At 36.4% G+C, this 21,212-nt stretch overlaps 1 protein-coding gene across 1 annotated transcript in view; it reads right to left on the reverse strand.

Annotated features, from left to right (window-relative positions):
• Positions 1–17,523, reverse strand: part of PRKN (parkin RBR E3 ubiquitin protein ligase) — a 554,180-nt gene extending 536,657 nt beyond the window's left edge. The window contains exons 1-2 of the mRNA XM_058801467.1: positions 17,499–17,523; positions 17,030–17,193 (exon numbers count right to left, since the gene is read on the reverse strand). Of these exons, the coding sequence (XP_058657450.1) occupies positions 17,030–17,193; positions 17,499–17,523 (189 nt within the window). The remainder of the gene's footprint in view (positions 1–17,029; positions 17,194–17,498) is intronic.
• Between the last annotated feature and the right edge of the window lie 3,689 nt (positions 17,524–21,212).

The raw sequence follows: 21,212 nt of genomic DNA on the forward strand, positions 1-21,212 counted from the left end.
GTACTAGCTCTGCAGCTCTAGGGAAAATGCTTCTCTGAATAAAATAATCCCCCTTCTGCTAGAAGGCCACACAAAGAGGTATGGTAGCCACAAACAGAACAATTTTTGTAGCTTTACAACTATTTTTTGAACACCTAGACAGGAAACTATCACACATGGGTAAAGTATTCTTGAATTAGAGATGAGAACAGAAGTCTTTCAGAAAGGATTCTTCTGTCAATGAATGAAAAGAGAGCTTTTCTTGTACCTTAAATAACATCTTAGGAAAACAAATAAACCAGCAGTTAATTTCCAAACTTAAATGAAATTTAAGTAACACTCTGAGGCTCTAAAGGAGACTGTTATAGAGACCCTGTGCTGAAAAACAAAAGAGGAAAGGCAGCAGGGCTGGAAGTATTTGAAAGATCACCTAGGAGCAAAGGCTTTCTCCTCCTATCCTGCTAGAGACCATGACAATAGATTCAAACAGCAGGTACATGAAGGATGTAAGGACTAGATTAATGTACTACAGCAGAACTGCATCCTTTACTACCAGGGGAGTGAAGAAATGCACAGAAGAGGAGCCTCCAACCAAATCCTTAATGGAGCTTAGTCTTAAAAAATAATAAATTCATCATGTATACATGGTGTGTAGATACAGCTGGAAAGTTGCCAGCCTATTTTCCAGACTACTCCATTTGAGTTGTCCTGTGTTTTGGATTTGTGCAAAACACAGGGTTAATACAGAGATGTTTTTTTTTATTGCTGAGCAGGGCTTACACAGAATCTATCAGCTATCCTGATCCCTGCATCTTTCCAAGAATTTTCTCATGAGAGCCTGCTTCACTGGAATGGCTGCTTGGAAATAGCAATCGCTCCAAATGTCCTTCACCTTCACCTTCTCCTCCCCCCTTGTTTTGCTGAGCATGATGCCCTGTGGTGAGGAATATCCCTTTGGCGGGTTCGGGTCACCCATCCTGGCTGTGTCTTCTCCCAACCTCCCAGGCACCCTCAACTTCATCACCAGTGTGGCAGAAAAGCAGAGAAGGCTTTGGCTCTGTTTAAGCCCTGCTCAGCACAACAAAAACATCTCTATAACCCTGTGTTCAGCACTAATCCAAAACATGGGATAATTCAAATCGGAATAGTCTGCAAAGCATGCTGGCAATTTTCCAGAGGCTGTTTCTTCCTCTGCTGTTTCTGAAGCTGAAGTTTATCCATTGGCAGCATTCCTGGACCTCCTAACTGTGGTACCTCAGGTACAGGATACAGTTGCCTTTACCCCCTCACCTAACATGGATACTCAGCTGGTGGCCGTAGACAGTCTGAAGCTGTTTGTGCATTGAGAGAGCCCTAAGTGCTCTGGAAAAAGCAGAATGTTGCTCTATGCTCTCACCACATGAAGATGCCAAGTGACATCCACTGCAAATTGGAGTCACACTGTAAACAAGGAGTGCTAGTCCTTGGAATCAGCAAGACACCAAGTGTGTGCCAGCCCGAGTGATAATGCATGTCTTCCATGTGTAACAGCAGAATCTTGCATGGTATGGAAACTCATAATGAAAATAACCAGATATATCATCAAAAGATATTTTGCTTAAAATATATTTGGAAATTGTAAATGCTTTGGATAATAGTGTTTTTGCATGCATTAGAATGTGTTTTATTTGGAAACACTAAGGAATGTTTCTATTTCCTGACATTTGCTAATAATGAAGAAATAATTGATACTAATCAGAGTTAAAGCCTGCTATTAGAAATCACAGACTAAATAACCACATAATGCCATACAAACAATAGCCAAGACTGGTACAGAAAGACATTTAGCACTTAAAAAAATATGTGTACTTAATAATGATTGCTTAATGAGGGATAGTATACTCTGAATCAAAAAAGTAAGCAATTTCATAATTACAGAGTATAAACACATTCATTGTGACATGGTAAAACTGATAAAATATTGGTCAGACATCTACAAACTGCAGGGACCAGAACAGTGAGGAGATAAGAACAGCAAGTGTTGATTGACCAGGTTGAGGTTGGAAAAGAGACAGCAGAGAATGAAAACATCTGCCAAAGCAAGCCTGGAGAATGAGGTCCACAGAAAAGAAGCAACATGAGCTCCAGAGACCAGAGCTCAGTGTGGAAAGGCTGAAGAGCAAACACACTAGAAGTGGGTCAAAGAGCCGCCAGTATTTTAAAATAAATCATTTTAATATATATTTAACTCTTTTACTTACTTAGCCTACTTAAAAGAACAAGAGGACATGTTAGTTTACTAAAATTTTAGCTCATGTTTTATCTTGCGGGGCCTGGGGATTGATGCCTGAGAATATTTTTTTTGATTGCTGTCTTTTTTCTATTGATTGAAAAGAGAACAAGCTCTGAGAAGTTACTTAGGAAGTTAGACTTTAATATTGGAAAAGAAAATGCTTTCCATTAATGAATTTCAACATAAAATATTTCTTTATTTTTAATTAGCAGAGGGCAAATTTTAAGAGTGATCACTATATGCCCCAGACATGGACGAAGCAAGCAGATAGCTACCATGACCCTCAAAAAATGGTGCAGCATTGGATTTCTTTATTTTTTTCCACCCTTTTTCCCCTGGATTTAACAAAGGGACTGAATAGGATCACAGAAAGGAGCATGGATTCCAATTTTCTTCCATCCTCCACATCACTTTAAATTCAAGTCTTAGTTTGGTCCTTCCCTCAGATCCTGAGCTTTGGTAGCTTGCTCTAAGATTCATATTTTGATAATACTGCCTGAGTCTCTCTACTCAGAAAAAAAAATCTACCAAATATACTAATAGCAAGTCAAGTTCCCACATTATTATTTTAAATTAAGATGTTATAGTTATGCTTCAACCACCTCAAAAGTGAGACAAGCAAACAAAACAACACTTCTTTGTAATGGAAGAGGACTATCTGTGTAGCATGTGGCAGCAGTATGTGCAAAACCTATTAAATTCCATTGACTTCCATTCATATCCAAATATAAATTAATATCTAAGTACATGTTTCTTTTTCTGAAATACTTAACAGCCCAAGTATAGTAGCAGAACTTAAAAAATATGACATTTTTTCTTTCTGCAGAGAAATACCCAATGGAGAAAATGCCAGATGTGTTCAGTGACTGTGAGATATTTATAAAAAAAAAACCCTGAATATTCTCATAAAGGATAAGCAGGACTTTTCAGCTGTTTTCAAAAAGACACTTCAATATTTTGACATGAAGGTCCCTGTTATCTAACCTGAAGAGAAATAGCAAAGTTTTCACAAGGAATGACACACCTTTATCTTTTCAGATAACATCCAGATAAAACCTCTTGTATGTATTTTGCAACAGAACACAATATTACTATAGCTGTTGCAGTTATCCTGATGATTTAATAGGGCCTTCAAAAGCTTCCTAAGGTCTGCATGTTCTTTATATTTCCTCTTGTCTACAAATTGAGGAAAAAGTCACCCAACATTTCCAACACAGGCAGAAGTAACAGAAATTGTGCAAATTAGGTATCTGCCAAGATGGAGGTGAGACAATATTTGTTTGAAATCATTAAGTTCAATGAACTAGTAACTAAGTGAGCAGTAACACATCACATGCAGAAAATGAAGACAAAGTAGCATGAGTACTGAATAGTGTCTTTGCATGGAGGGTGGTTGGATTATGAAACAAGTTACTGATGCCAGAAATTCAGCTGATGTTCATTAGTTTAGGAAAGAATTGGCAACAAACATGCAGCAACAAATTATAAATTTGTTTGTTTATTACAGAGGCATACCAATCGCATTTACAGTTCATAAATTTCACTATTTTCTGAACTAGTCTTTTCTCAGCATTTACCAAATCCCAGTTCTTGTGCATTAGAAATTTGTAGCAAAATATGCTAAAACAGTATTAGCCTGTAATACCCTGAAATTGGCTAAAAAGACACTTTTTACATCCAGAAACTGTCAATTAATTGAGTCTTATTTGAGACAAAAAAAGTCGTCTCAAGCTAAATTAGCACACATTTTTGTCAGTTCAATTCTATTTAAAGTTATTTAAAATTCATTAAATTAAAATTTATTTTAAATTTTATGGTTGTAGTTAAGAGGGAAAATATACTACTGTCAGCCATTAGCTCACATTGCAAGACAACCAGCCTATCAAAAAAAAAAGAAGAGGTAAATCTGGGTATGCTTTGAGGTTTCTTCCTCCTGCACATCTAGCAAAAATTATCTCCAGAAGATGTATCTCTTAGAGGTTCCAAGGCTTTCCACAGCATGGAAAGGAAGAGCCACTGTAACATGATGACTTTCTGCTGCTGTTTTGGTACGACAGGAGCACGAACTGCCTCATGTCTCAGGTGTTAAGCACTTTGAATTCCAGATATTCCTAAATAATTCCCTGTCTGAATACACTTATTTTGAACAATTGCTCTTTTCTGTTAAAATCATATTTTAAAGAAATAGTTGAGCAAATATAGCTGTTCCCAGATTAATTCCACATTACTTTTGCCTGGAAAATACAGAGATTGTGTTCATTTGGTGTTCAGTTATGTGGCAAACCCTAGAAAAAGCCAGGATATTATATTCTACAGCTTGATTCCATGTCTTGTCTTGAAAACTGTTAGCAATTGAAAACCAGCATAAAATGAAAGGATGGGGAAATGATTGCTTCCAATCTAAAGCAATGCAAATCCTTACCTAATGGCTTCAGGTTGTTTCTGTTCATCTGGATTTTGAACACCATTAGTTTCTGAAGCATGAAAAGAAATTGAAACGACTAGGCTTTCTATTATCAGAACCTGTAATATATAAAAAGTCTTTAGAACCAGAATATTTTAAACCAATATCAAGCAATCACAGAATTGTTAAGGTTGGAAAGAACCTTTGGGGACCTAGTCCAACTCCACTGGTAATGCAGAGTAACCTTATGGGCATCCTAATGTACGTGTTCATCATTAACATATGCCTTTGCTTTCCAGTTCTGTTGTTTCCAAACCAACAGCAACAGAAAATTAACTGGGAGCAAGCTTTATGCATTAACCAGCCACATATTGCATAACAAAATGCACATCTTCCCAGTGAACTGAAAGGAAGACTGCTCTAGGCAGGAGGGAAGAACATAGCACAGCTCGAGCTTCTGCACTCTGTTCAAAATGTGAACATTCCTTTACATGCAGCTTTTGACCTTTCTTACATAAAAGTGCAGAAATTGAAAAAGATGTAAAGCACAGAAGTAACAAAAACATCAAAGCCCAGAAGTTTAAATGGAAGTTTGATGAAAAGGATTGCAAGTTTGACTCATACATTTTCAGCCCTGGGATAGGAAGTCTGATGAAAGGTCTGTGTGACATCAGATCATCAACCTGAACTCTGCATTGGAGAAAATCTTGACTAGAGCAAACGCAAATGAAAACAACAAAAAAAACCCAAACAAGAAGTTCGAATAAGAAGTGAATAAAGCAGGGTGTGCAGAAAGAGTACTTCTTACAGAGTCAGTGTACCTTGACTACACAAGAAGAACTGAAAAGGACCTCTCACATTGTCTGCATAAGAGTAAATTTGAAAGCAGCAATATTGGCAGGTGGCACTGTAACACACCTGGACTCATAGCAGCAGGTTGTAGCACCTCTTTCATCTCAAAATCAGCAGTCCACATTCCAGAAGGAGTGGCTGCAAATTAATTTGCATTAATTAATGCACTCCAATATGATCAAATCACATGAATATAAATTACTAATACAATGAAAAATGGACAAAAATAATTAGCATGAAAATATTTCTATCAGAAACGAGTGAATGCCACAAGTTTTTTCTGACTCTTGCAGAAAGCTTCCAGCTAACATATGCAAATAAGTCATCTTGTCTTTAAAAAATTTTCCTCAATAAAATGGAAGCAAAACCAACAAAAAGTTACAGAACTATGAGGATTACTGAGTTCTAAGGGAATTGAAAAGCTATTTCAGCTCCTTCCTGTAATGTAATGAAGGCAAGAGATGACATACAATTCTTCAGCAACAGGACCTCTCATGTCCCTAGTATGTATCTTTTTAAAAGGCATTGGCATCCTGACAATTTCAAAAGGGACCAAACAAACCTACCACAAAAAGATTTCAAAGTGGGCAATCACAAAACAAGCCTCCAAAGCAAACCTTGTCTTTCTTTCACTTTAGGATGGTGATTTCCTTCTCAAATACTCTTTTTTTTGGACTCTAATGCAACTTCTCTTATGTAAGCAGCACTAAAAACCCTGGTGTTGACTAATTGCCTCCAGTACAGCATAATTTTAAAACAGCAGGTTGTGGCCTAACTAGTGAGCTGGTGTAAATCCTCCAGGGCTGTTACAGTTCTTTGCTGCTAGAAAAATTCAATTTTTAGTTTAAAGTATAAATACACATCACACTAAATTACATTACAATGGAAGCAGCACGTCTCTAATGCAGTGAAAGAACAGAACATATGGAAGTTTCCATAAATGTGAACAAAACAAACTCTCTGGTTTAATGTTTCATTTATTTATTGATAGAAATTTTGTCAATATTTACTATAGCCCACTGGGGCCTTGCAAAGCCAATCCTTCTTTTTAATAGGAAATTAGCATTTTTGAGAGATTTGAATTATGTCAGGAGATAAGTAATTCAAAGATTGCTTTATGACTGACACATATACACCCAGAGATACAAGGAGATTAAAATCCTTTGGCTTCTTGAGGCATGAAGCCATTCTGTGTCAATCTTCCTCCATTTGTTTCTGGAGACTGACACTGAGCATTGCTCATGAGTCAGAAATGCATCAATCTTTCAGAGAAACAGGAGAGAGAGCTTTCATTTACATTCACTTAAATAGATGAGATCAGCATTGAATTCCATCGGAAATGAGCACTTCTGGGGATGCTGTTTTTATTACCTCTGCAGTGATAAAGGACGGCATTTACAGAATGGACCTCTGAAAAGCAAGTGCACAAATCATTGCAAGCATACAGTGTAGGTACTAATGCTGCTATGTGCTGCTGCAGCCAGTTTCTCTGCTCTTCTGAAATCAGAATTCATAGCTCTAATTCATAATTAGGCTAAATGCTTACTTGGCTGAACAGTGCTTATATGGCCAACATTTGTGGTTGAAAATATTAAAAAAAAAAAAAAAAAATCAATGGCTATTGGTTCATCCTCCCCAGAGCTTGTTTCCTATAACATACTTAGAATTGCAGGCACTTCAGCCCTACGTAACTCCTCAGTTGCCTTGATGGATTATAGGATAAAAATTCCTAGTATCCGCCTTCAATAAAAATGGTAATAAATATTAAGTATGCTAAGCAAGTTTAATATTTTTTTTCACCTTATTGTTGTAGGCAATGCGTTCACTGCATAGCTCAAGTCAGGTAAATGAGCTGGAGTATTTCCTAAATTGGTTTCCCAGACAATAGACCTGCATGGATTACTGCTCTTCAACGTGGATTTTTATTTTCATCTCTTTAAAAATGTACTGAAAAAATTTCTAGTCTTTTTAATTTTTTAAAAAGTTATGATTTTGCAAAGCAAAAGTGTTTAATCTTATCTGATGATAGGCTTAAAGAATCACATGATTCTGATGACCCACTAAGTGGGTCTACCATGTAATGTAATCACACCTCTTTTAGAAGTGATAACATTTTCATCTCTACTATTTTACGTGTTATACCTTAAATGCACTTCTTTGTATCCTCCACAAATGGCCTCACACTGCAAATGATATTAACACATTGAAAATTTACTGTTTGGTTTTGTTTGCTTTGCTTTAGATAATGGGCTTGCTGGTGGTTGCTGTCAATTCATATATTTTTGCAATTCAATTCCTTGAGTTTCCATGCTTCTGCAGTCATCTGTAGTATATCTCACCCTTAATCTTATCTCTTGCGTTCCTGCCTGGTAGAACAAAGTACTCAGGTACTTCATGAGCCCTGCCAAATAATATTTTTTTCTTTGGCTGCTCATCTAATCACAACCACATTTAGTAAATACCATATAAACAAGCATAACCTTCTTTGTCAAACTGTTTAGGTCTACCTGAAACATTTTTATCTGAAATTCCCACTATTCTTCTAGACTTCTGATACTCAGCATGGTATATATTTTTTCATGTATCGTTTCTTCCCTTTGTTACCGTTACTGTGCTGTGTTGTTGCACCACTTGCTCACTTCCTTTATTTTTCATAGCACAAAAAATTGATAAAATTATTTTTAGAAAACTAACAGAAGTTTCCACTACTACTTAGTGAAACAGACAAAAATTAAACTAGTATTATAAAGCTAAACATAGTACATTCAGAAAAAAGGCACTGCAGTTTTCACTATTTAGCAGGGGAAGAAGAGGAGACACTTTCATAAAGAATACTGTTTTGAATGATATATATTCAATTGGTCATTTTAACTTATTTATTGCCATTTATGGTGTCTGAGACATTTTTGCTATAAGATTCTGGTAGCAGAAACATTAAGATGCTTTAAAATTGGATTGTTTCTTCCTTTCCTAAAGCTCTGACACTTTAAATTAAATGTGCTTAAACTGTAGTACTAAACACACTGCTGCAAGATAAATAGTAAACAAAGACCCAAAACTACCACCTAGGGCAATGAAAATAAGGCAGGAATAAAGGTTATATGATATTGGTTAAAGAGGTGAGCAGCTACTATTTTCTTTCTTTAAACATACTTGCATACATTTATTTGTTTTGTACACACAACTTGCTCCGTATCTTAAAAGACACAAATGAATAGATTACTATGTTAAAGATGGCAAGGTAGCACAGTAAAAATACTTTATAGGATAATTTGGGATGAGCTGCATAAGAAACAAATCATGAAGTCAGAGCTCTGGTATATCACGCATACCAAATATATTACAATAAAACTTTTATATGCTTCCATCCTACTGTTTTATGTCAAACAGTTAATAGGGAAAAACTGTATTAGAAATGTTTTTTGCAGTTTAAAGATGTTTCATTATTGGTATCTCTTTTTTTGGTATTAATTCTATATAAAACTAGAAGATTGGGGGTTTTTTTACATCTCTTCATGAGAAGTGCAACCTCATCACTCAAAATCTTCTAACATTTACACACCTTTTCAAAATTACCTAAAATAAGGTGATGACCTTTTATACATTAGCACACAGATATCTTGGTATCGTACAAGGAGATCAGGAAGCAAGGAGATCACCAGGTACAGAAGCATATCACCCAATAAAAGACAGAAACCATGGGTAAAAGGAAATTTCCACTCACTGGCAGACAGAGTAGATCCAGAAGGCAACTTTGGTTTGTCATTCCCTCCCATTATCTCTTAGGCTGAGTAAGACAGGAAAAATTTCCCTAAGCTGGAGTAATGGGAAACAAATGTTGGGTGGGAACAGGGTTTCCAAGTCCTGGAACTGATTGGGGAAAGCAGAAATGGAAGCAAGAAAAGTGGCTTGAATTGTGGGAAACTAATAATAAGAAAAGCAATACAAGTAAAGAAAACACTGATCAATTCTATCAGGAACAGCACTGAAAACTGGACTCCACAGGAATGAGAATCACACCCATAACCTCTGTGGATGGAAGGTATATCATTTACACTAGCTGAGAAGCTTCCCCAGGACAGTAAGGATTTTGTAAGAGAAAAAGGGAGAGAGAAAAAGGGTGAGAGAATAAATAAGAAGGAGAGAAAATGAGAGGAAGAATACTGGCTCATGGAAGATCAGTGGTATAATTTTGACTAAAACAAAGGAGCCAATGTTTTACCTGAAAAAAATGAAATAACAACCTGAGGTCTGTATATGAGGAAAATTATTCATTTGAGGAACAGGTACTTTTGCTTCTCCATTTAGTCTAAATGAGGAGGCAAAATTGCATTGCTCTACTGTATTCATTATTACAGATTTTTTTTTTAAACACTTTACTTTCATTTCTTCAACAGGCTTTTAGAGTGCATAAGAAAGAAAGCTTCTAGGAATTGTGAATGCATTGAGTGTTGCTTCAAGGATACATAAGGAATTACATACGTACTTTTGCTTCAATAACTCCTAAAATTGTCTTCTTTCTCTTTGAGCCTGTACTGGTGTTATTTTCCTTAGGATGATCAATTTTATTTACTTTCATTGGGCCTTTTCTGTCATAATGCAACTCTGTTTTTTTTTATTTTTTATCCCATCACCCATAAAAGCCATGCCTCACAGGAATAATTCTGCATCCCCCAGAGTGCTGAGGTTCATCTGTGATAAAAACTATAACCACATATGAATCATTCAAGTTTCCCTCCAACATTTTCAACTACAATTAGTGAAAAAGCTTGAAAAATAACAGGAAAATAGGGAAACCCAGAATGGTTTATTAAATAGCTGAGTGACCTTGATAATTACAAATACAAATGTATTGCAGATGACATTTCAGAGAATTAAAGCTGTAAAGATTTAGATAAGTAAAATGAAAACAAAAGCAAAGAAATAATGCAAGGAACTACACCCCCAATATCGAGGAGGTATATTTGGCATGCTACCTGCTATTTAAACAAAATTTCCAATACCTTCCATTCTTCCTTCACAATTTTATTTTCCTGAGACATTTTCAATGTTAAAAAAGAATTCACAGATACTCTGCCACAATTTCCCATTTGATTATCCAGTAATTTCACTATGTAAAGTGTTAATCAAATCCTAATTTTTGCTTCTTTTTTGAGACAACACAAATATTTGCAAATTATTGTTCTATTTCAGTTCTGAATTATAAAGTACATAGTCTCTATCAATATTTCCTGATAAACGTAGGCTAGTAGAACAATTAATACCATGTCTTCCCTTTGAGGGAAAGGAAGGAAGAAGGCAGAAAATATCCCTACCATCCTTCACCTTCTGCTTATTGAACTACAGTTTTTGGTAATGATGTTCTGAATGCTAAACATTTTTTCACCAAAGCAATTTAGAAAGGTGATGAATGAAAGATGTGGGCTGACCTTTCTTTTACTGTCATGATTTAGAGACTCATAAAAGTTATTACTCACTGCCAACACTTTAACAACCATTGTTTTTTAAAGTTTTTGCTTACATATTTTCTCTCCTGCAACATAAATATGGATCCAAATGATAAAATGGACAGCATTGTAAACATATGAATTGAGTTATACTCATGACAAGGGGAAAGACTCAACAAATGTCTGCCTAATGCAAGTATGTAGGTGGAAAACAAAAGGTTGGGGCAATTTTCAAGATAATTTCGTTCTGAAATGTTATATATGTCCTGAAAAGAACTAGAGTGTTTTGCCAGAGGAGTTTCTTATCAGCATAATGTATTTCTTGCAAGCAGTATTTCAGTTTCTCTATCAGACCCACACAAAGCAACTGCTCTTTCAAAATATATTTCACAAAATTCACTTAATACAGTGAATTTCAACAGCCTAAGAGAAATTAATTTTAAGTAAAATTAATCTGTTGTCTGAGCATGTTTGCACATAAAGTAATAAGAAACATCCATGGAATAAAAATTAGTTCAATAGAGTCAAACTTAAACTGTCAGCAAAGGAAAAAACAAAATAAACTCATACTTAGAAATTTGGAAATGATTCTAAAAGAGCAGCGTAGGTCATACAGAAATATTATGAGTCTGTAAGACTCCTATAAGAACACTGGCATCATCCCCTCTATTCCAGGCACCCTTGAACCAGACTCAGCAGACAACACTGAATTCATCTAGGTACCAAAACCTAGATACATTTAGAAATTAAGACCACATTTGTACTGAGTGCACACTGAAGAAAGTTTGCAAAGAAAATCCTGTCCCATTAATGAATCATCAGCAGGCCAACAAAAACACATTAAGAAATGTCAGAAGAATCCAGAAGGACCCAGAAAACTTCAAGGCCATATTAGAATCTGTAGCCCCCAACACAAACACCTCATTCACTTTTTGAAATTTTCAAACTACTTTAAGAGAATTTACCCCTCATTTAGATATAGTTAAATATTTTTCATAGTCTTCTAAATTCAGGAAAAACTTAGCATAAAAAGAATAGAAGTGCATTTAAAAGTAGAATGGAAATACATTTCTGGGATTGAAGGTCTCATCTATAAATGCAATTTGGTCTTGATCTGGCAGAAAAATTAATGAGCAATATATCCTTTTTTTAATTTTACAGGAAGATCTTTCTACTATTCCATACACACAACAACCTTCTGAAAGAAGTCCTATTTTTGGGTCTATATTACTGCTTCTCATTCAAAAGTGACCTGTAATCAGCAGGGAGCTTTTCAACATTCTTAGGAATGTTGAAATACAGAAAATACTTTGGAAAGTAACAATATGGAAAATCTGGAGGCCTGAGCTAGCCGATTTAATATTACAATTAATATGGCTCTGTGGTACTTTCCACATGCATTGTGAGTGTGTAATACCATCAGGCCCAACACAAGTCTTGGAAACATTTATTCAACACATCTCTGTTGTCACAGAGATTCTACAGCCATCAAAAGAACCTTGAATGAACAGTACTGCCACTCTCTCTTTTTGCCAAATCCACATTACCTTGCAGCACAAACATAGCATCGCTAGATTTCCTTGTTACCATCATAAACCTCAGTTTGCTTTTCCTGTTTTGAAGAATTACAACACACACTTCTTCCAAATTTACAAGAAAAAAGAAAACACACAGCTCAATCAAATATTGACCAAAAATACTGATTTAAACATGCACAAACATAAAATTCTTTTTCCTCTTTGAATTTCACATATGATGATTGATTTAGTCAGTCTATGGGCAATTCTCTACAAACAGCATTTAGGTATGCAAATGTTGGCTCAACAGTATTCTGTAACCCACAAAACTGCTGAGTATCGCAGTTGTTTCTGTGAGGGATTTGGTATCCTATATGTGAAACTGTAGCACAAAACCGTAACTATGTCAAAAGACCCGATCTAATCTTAGCATTCAGTACTTTGTAATTACACTTGGGCTTTTTTTCCTGGTTAGAGACACATTTTGCACTGTGTCACATGGTTTCTTCTTTGAACCCTCATTAAAATGTTACAAGGCAATATAAAAACTGCTGGAAGCTCTGTTGTACTGGGCTGTGCTTAGAGAGCAAGAAGGTTGCCATAGATTTTTGTACACAAGGTCCTCTTCAATGAAATGCAATATTCCATTGTTCGAGTACCTGTTCCTGCTAAAAGACAGCACCATTTCTCCCCATCACTTCTCTTTTCCCTCCTCTGCAAAGATGTTGTGCATTTATGTTACTACTGCAGTTGTGCCATTCCTTTTTACTCATTTTCAGTTATGTTTATGAGCTCACAGAATTTAACAACAACTTCTAGTCGTGCTTTGTTGTTTTTTGAATTATTGTATAAATTATTTTAGGCAAGCACCTATATGGATGGATGCAGTCAAACCCAAATTATGCTCCAAGTCTCAAGCCTGTGCTGCAGTCAAGCTAAGACTGACTCAGAAGCTGTCTCAGGGGAGCACAGTTGTTAGCACAAAACTAACAAGTCCTGTACTTAACACAGGCTTAGTCTTTTTCTGTTCCAAAAAACAGTATTTTCTAGCTTTACTTTATAGAGGAAACACTGTCAAAAAAAAATGGTACAGAATTGGGAAACAAGACTTAATTCTATCCCTGTTTTCCTCCTGACTGAGGACAAGCTAAGCTACTGATTCCCATCACATCATTTGTCTGCTTTATTCATTTACACTATCAGGTCTGCAAGGAAGGGAATCTCTCCTGCAAGCTATTAGCAAAGAACTCCATCACACAAGGGCACTCTGAGCTCTCCAAGAAAGGGGAAGTCTGTACTAGTACAATACTACTGCTATTATCAGTAGTAACTTTAAAATTGCTTATACTGAGCAGAAGTGTTTATCAATACATACTACAGACTTTACTGCCAGAAGCTTTGTTAACTAATTTTGCCATTCTCTAGGGCAATGACAACACTATAAGCAGTCACCTCCTGTTAGGACACTTCAAGGTCCCTGATATGCAGCTACCTCATGTTTATTCCATTGGTGACCCTGTCATGGTTCTGTTCTTCTTTCCATCCTAGGATTGCTACAGGAAGATCTTTCCACTATTCTCCCATACCCATGATAATCTTCTGAAAGAATATTTTTGGGTCTATATTAATTAATTACTTCTCATTCCAAAGTGAACTGTCATCAGCAGGGAGCTCTTCATCATTCTTTGGAATGTTTAGCACACTTAAGTGACACTGTTTGCTAGGCTTTTAGGAATCAGCTTATTGCTCTAATTCCTTCTTATGAGATTCAAATTTACAGATCTCATTCTTCATCCAGTCATTACCAATCTTTGCTTACCATGGCTCTAATTTCACTACTTGTCCCTTCGTCACTAGCTCAGATACTGATCTCCCCTGTGTACAGAGGAATCAGTGTCTCATCTTCTTTTCTTTTTTCAAGGAAAAATCACATATCTGTGGTACCAAATTAAATGCCTCCACACATATTTCACTTTTATCCCTCCTACAAATTTTTACTGCTGTTGTTGATATTAAATTACTTATTTAAGATCTCGACTTGGCACCTTATTTCTAATAATAATTTCTCTTTAACATTTGTATATTTCAGCTTCATTTATTTTTTACAAGTCTCAGCTACCAGGAATGATTTTTCTTCTCTCCAAACAGGAAAACAAACATAGCTTTCACATTCTCAGTTATGTTTTGTATCAGCTGCCTGAGATTTTAAGGTAGCTGTCAAGCCAAATCTAGTTGTTCTGTGAGCTGTGAAACCAGTAAAGTTTGCTGTCCTGAAGTATTTCCTATATCCCTACCCCATACTCCTGCAATTACTGCAGCTTTTTGCATGTCCTCTATAATCTCATTTTCTGCGATACCATCAGTTCTTTTTCCTGACCTCTAGATTCTTCCACAATACCTTGGGCAAATAAGTTCAAAAGTAATTTACAAAAAACAGAAGGACAAAATTATTTTACCAAAAATTCTAAGCTATTGTAAATGGAAATAATGTAAAGCATCAGCTGAGCAGATTTTTTCTTATTTTGCATCCAAATCCACAGATCTAGAAAACTAGAGTTAGTTATTTTGCTCATATTTGATGTTAATTCTGAAACTACAGATGCACCATAAATGCCAGCAGTTAGTATTTCACTAGCATGCAAGTTGTTATTAGCTTCTGCAAAAAACCCAGACAGCTTACCACAGGAATCCAAACACTTTAAATATTCAATTCTTCTTCTTGTGTTGACAAGTTTCCAAGATAAATAAATATACACAATTAAAAGAAAAAAAAAAAAAAAAGAAACACAGCAGCAAAGTAGAATGCATTCAAATATCTAGAATAAAAGTGAAGTTGATACATACTGATGATATCATTCAGTGCAATATTTAGGACACCTAGACACAGAAGTATAAATTGTACCATCTGAAACAGCTTTTGAATTTCCTATCTGATTTAGAAACCAAGAGTCTAAGCAATGAATCTAGATCCAGTTTACTAAATAATAGGAAGTCTTGACTGGACATGATAATTATGACAAAGCAAGAAAATTACATGATCAGGAGGTCTATATATCCAGAACACCATTTTTAATTTACCCTGGCAACAGACTATATGCTGTAGCCAACAACAAACTTGGTTGCAAGTGTCAAACTGGGCTGAAAATCTGTGTTTCATGCTGTCACAAAATGGCAGTAATACCAACACCTGCAGCTTGCCAGGAAAAGCAAAGTGGTTCAGAAGCTTCTGACAGAGCAACACAGACACTCCAATCTAGCAACTGGCAACTGACAGCTTCTACAATTCACATGACTTTTTTCATTCTTACACTTTTATATATATGTTTTCACATGTAGGTGGAGCACACTGCAGGTATGCATCAACACTATTCACAGCTGATGCACTGGAGACTGGCAGCAATTCACATTTCTACACCTTCCTTTGTGTGCTGGAATTCCCTAAAGCCCTTTGCAAAGCAACAAATACCATACCCAAGGAGAAACAGTGATAGGTCATCAATACCATAGTGACTTTCTGTACTCAGACTTAGCAGCCATTTTGAGTACAACAATATGTCTGAAACATGAACACAAATTAACCTGGATATTTCTGCACGTGAGGGAACATTTATGCAATCATCTGCATTACTGCAGGTTGTATCTGCAGCTCTTTGATACCACTGTAGAAGGATGGGAATTTGATTAAATCAGTATTTGCACTATGCTGAAAGGGCAGTTAGGTTTCCCAATTGCCTTAAATATGTGATCTTATGCTAAACCCTGGCTATTGGAGTATGAACTGCCAAATGCACACACAGGGTAAACAAAATTATTTATAAAGCAACTGCAACTGAACTGGTAGCAGTAGCAAAGAGCAACTTGAACCTATCTTTCAGTGCTTCATAGTGCTCACTACAGATGAACAGAAAGAAGCATTTCTGAAGAGAACGGGTCGCTAACCTTCAGGAGCTGAAATTCAGATACCTACTTATAGCTGCTCTTCCGTGCTCCCTGCTCCTCTTTTAGCTTCACACATTTATGAGTTCAGTGGTTTGGAGAACACTTTTGTGGGCTTCCTGATCTGGAACCACCCCTCCAGCATCACACACCTGTGCAGGCACAGCAGCACACAGCGCAGCAGCAGCCGTGTAGCTATCCTCCAGGGGTCACAATTGGGTTACAAATCCTATAAAATGTGATGACTGTGCAGCCTGATTTAGAGCAATTTATTCACATCCTTCTTCATTAAGATTCAAATGGAATAAGTAAGATAGAAATTGAACAGATACAGAAATTGTGCATGGCTTGCTTCTGTAGTCAGTAAACATTTATTCACCAGGCACAGCTCTCTCTTGTGCTCTCTCTCATTCTCTCTCTTTCCCTACCCTTCCTGCTTGCTGTTTTAATGCATAATTAAGAAGGTCAGAATTAATGAAGCAGTGTGGAGTAAAGTTCAAGGAATCCCCAGGCACTATTTATTTTATTAGATCTCAGGCATGAACATCAGATTGGCAGCATTAGAGGCAGAGGCAGTGTAGCTGGCAGCAGTCCAGGCGAGAAGCTACCAAGGGATTCTTACCTGCAGTGTCAAGTCATTGCTGAGCTCCCTCCCTGCAAAAATCACCCGCAGCTGGTCAGCTGGAACTCCCTGTCGCTGGGCAACTGCCTCCTTCAGCTGGAGGATGCTGGAATCTGGACCAACCTCCACGGGGAAGCCATGGCTGGAGTTGAACCTGACAAACACTGAACAAGAGCAAAAGATGTTTTTAAGAGAGGATTTCTCATGACATGTTTATACTAGAATGACAGCAAGAGGCTTATTCTACAATTACAGGAAGCATTTACTATTTTCAGAGAAAAACTATTAATACTCCAGTGTGGTATTTTTAACCACCTCATGGAACAGTTAGTGACCAATACATAAAACACATGTGCTTCCCCTTGGCAGCATTAGAAATGACAGAGCATTTAGAATCAAAAGAAACCCAGCTAGGCAGCTGTCCAAGTAGTTGCTGCCTGGCAAAACAGATTTTAAGTTCAGTCCTAACCTTCACAGGCACAGGGCACACGCATTTTCTGTGCCCCTCGTGCACTTCCCCAACACATAAATAAATGCAGGAAACTGAGGTATGCTCTGGAGCCAAAATATATTAAATTAAACAAGGAAAAACAATTCTTTGTTACAAGGTAAAGTGCAGTCATACAGACTGGTTTCCCACAAATACAATTCTACAGAAGATTATGATGGAGAGGAAATCACACACTAGAAGAAATCAGAACCACAGAATTCTCTATCTGGGAGTGTTGTATTACAGCACGGTCTTTTCAGAGTTCACTAAAATATCTGCAGTACATAACTCCTGTCAGCATCCACCTTCAGTGCAGAAAATCACTACTGCACCAGTCATATCATTTTTAGAGCTGCAGCAACTGGTTTATACACCCCGAGAAGTCTGGCAAACAAGCTCATAAGCTTCCTGCCATTCAGCTGGCAGAGCTGTTTTTCATAAGAAGCCTGAATGTGCTTGTTGAGCCCTTGGTCAGGGGAGTGACTGCAAGATCTATGAAACAAGAAAAAAACCCCATTACATCCATATCAGTCACAGAGGTTGTATGTACAGTAGACACGCTCCCAGCGGACTGCTTCAACCAATACCTTCACAGGCAGGAAGCAAAGGAATTACCAAAACTCAATATAAAACAAAAAATCATTTATGTCAATTATACCTGCCACCTAAACTACCTGGGTATTGATTGCAACAACCAGTCTTTTTAAAGATTTATTTCCTATTCCCACGACCATGCTCTAGCTGAAGATGTTACTCCTTCGCATTTTTGTTGACTGACAGAAGCATAAGCTCAAAAGTACTTATAGAGTTTAAAGAAATAACTTTTTGTAAAACTAAAAATAAGAGTATTAATTTTTTATTTTATTTTTCCAATGTACAGTCTACCAGACAGCTCCAAAGGTGTCAGATCCTTTAAGAACATTTGAATATGGCTGAGATTGCTACCATTGTTTTTCTCAGCCACCAACACTGTAAGTATTTGCTATGTCACATCTTCAATGCAAATCTGGCTTTAAGGGATAAGGCCATATTCCAATAAAGCTATATGCAACATTTTAATTTTTGCACTTGAAAGTACCTCCTTAATGTACTAAAATTCAGGGTAAGATTTCAAAAAACAGTGTTAGGCCAGTGCCCTTCAGTGTGTTATGCAGCTTCCTGCAGTACATCTCGTTATGGGGTTTGATTTCTATTAAAGAGTGTTCTGGAGATAACTGTGCATGTTATATATTCAGACTGTTCAGAAGAATCAGTGGAATTTGAATTTTATTTTTATTAAGGCTTAGAGACCAAAGGAGGATGTGTATATGACAAAAAGGAGTTACAACCAATGGCAATTGAACATTTCTCATCTTTCCAGGAACACACACTGCTCAACTGCAAATAAAATTATCCATGCCAATAGTGAAATATATAGTTAAATCAATGGGGATTACACTTTCTTAATATGCAACACTGTGACTATATATATGTCTAAACATTTTAAGATCTTTATATAGATATGCTCACATACACACATAAAATGCATATGTATATTTCTAAAGAGCTCTTCCTATCAAATACATTAACCTCTTTCTCTTGAGTTTTCCAAAAGCCAAAGCTATTGGTTTTGGAACTGAAAAATATAAAAAAAGAGTCAGCAGATACAGTGACTACAATTCAAATGAATTCAAATGTGTTGGTAAAAGTGCTTGATGAAAGAATTATAAAAACAGCACCATTTAAAATAATTGCACAGTGGTATTTATGCATTTAAAGGCAGTATAAACTAAACACACTTATTGGAAGTGTAGGTCAAGTTTGACATCATGAATTGCAAATCCTTCTCTCAAATAAACTTATTTTTATTTAGTTACAACAGGTAACTCCTCCTTCTGAAGTGGTATCGGAAATTTAGTCTCACAATTCCTACCACAAGCAAACATGGGAAATGAGTGTGAGTGCATCATTTTGCACTTCACAGCACAGAAATCTGAAGAGCTAACCTGGAAAGAAAGACTAAAATGCCAAATTTGCTTGTTGGAAAAATCTAACCCACAAATATTTTGCCCTTAAGCAAAATATTCTATTCTATTATATAGTCTGCTATCCAACAACTCTTTTTAATGCAAAATAACATGAGAGATCTTTGCTCACTTGCACAGAGCATAAAAAGAATGAATACAAACCTTCAGTCGGTGGAATAAATCCAGAATTTCATTAATATAATATTTCAAGCTGTCTTTTTAGGAAAAATAAACTTATTTTCTTTTTGACATTTTACCTCAATAAACAAATAACCAGTACCAAGTTGATATTCTCAACAACACACATTATTCAAGAGATCACAGGTGAAGTTGTGCAGACACTACAGACCTCTTCTAAACAATACAGGTGTTGAAAAGACTTAGAATATAAAGTTTGTCCACTGGAATTTAAATAAATATTGACTTAACAGAAGATAAGAGAATTTACCTGAGGCCTAAACTGCTGGCAGAAATCCAAAAGAAATAAACAGTTACTCAGACACAAGTACATGTGGTAGGTGTGTAGGGGAGTCGCAGAATTTCAAGTGAAGGTTGGAAGAAACCTTGGGGGCAGGGAGCCCTGCTGCAATGTCAACAGGGCACATCCCAGAGTCCTGGGATTCAGCAGCCTGTCTTCCTTGGCAATTCATATCAATTATTCCCAAACTGTAATCCCCATTGTTATTAATCCAACAGGTTTTCCAGTTGTTAACAGAGAAGACAAATGTAAAATATTGGAGAAGCTTAGGCCTTGCCTGCAAACAACCTGTGAAGAAACAGTCTTGATACAGAGAAGCAAAGCAACTGAAGGAACTGTGGCAAGAATGAAAGGAAGTTGTAGACAGCTTTACATTGCTGCATCCACAACACAAATTTCCTTTTTAGTTTTGACAGAAAATAACCAAATCTTTTTCTTCCTTGAGGAGTGAATCACACAATCCTGCTTTGCAGTACAAAAGAAATGCTAAAATATAAATGCATCATTTGTGGCAAAAGAATGCACATATTTAAAATTTAAGATCTTAATAAGTTCTAATTCCTATTCTTCCCATGGACAAAAAAAAAAAAAGAATGTCACAAAAGTTTAACCTAAAGACAGTGTAAAGCACGGGAAACTTTTTTTTATTGTTAAAAGCCCTTTCTCTACTGAGGTCAGGCGAGAAGACCTTTGACATGTTATTTTCCTAAGACTAGAGGGGGAAAAAAAAATATTGTGACAATATCTGTTTGTGGTGATCAGATCCTCTTTGCCTCAGCACATGACTTGAGAACACAACTCTTCTTGGCTCAAAAACCTACATCTAGACTACTTCACACTTGAAAGTATTATCCCTTCCTTTTCAGTATAAAATTTCTTATAAACTGTGATTAATAATTTATCCAGTATAGCTAACCAGCTTAGTACAGATTTAAACCAGAAAAATTCTCAGAAAGGTTAAGCAAAACAAGAGAAGGGAGGAACTGAGACAACAAAATCCTTGCCTCCAGATAAAGTAGGGCAGGAATGTTCTGGAATTCCCTCTATTACCACACAACTGTGTATCACCTCTCGAGGCACGGGATGAAGACAGCTGTTCCAAGTATCTATTTTATTTCAGTGAATAAAATAAAAGCATATATAACATAACATATTTTTCGCATCCCTGGGGCTTCTGCATCTTCAATCATACAAGATATTGTTCTAGTC

This window comes from Ammospiza caudacuta, chromosome 3 (assembly GCF_027887145.1).
Source record: "Ammospiza caudacuta isolate bAmmCau1 chromosome 3, bAmmCau1.pri, whole genome shotgun sequence".
Classification (NCBI taxonomy): Eukaryota; Metazoa; Chordata; class Aves; order Passeriformes; family Passerellidae; genus Ammospiza; species Ammospiza caudacuta.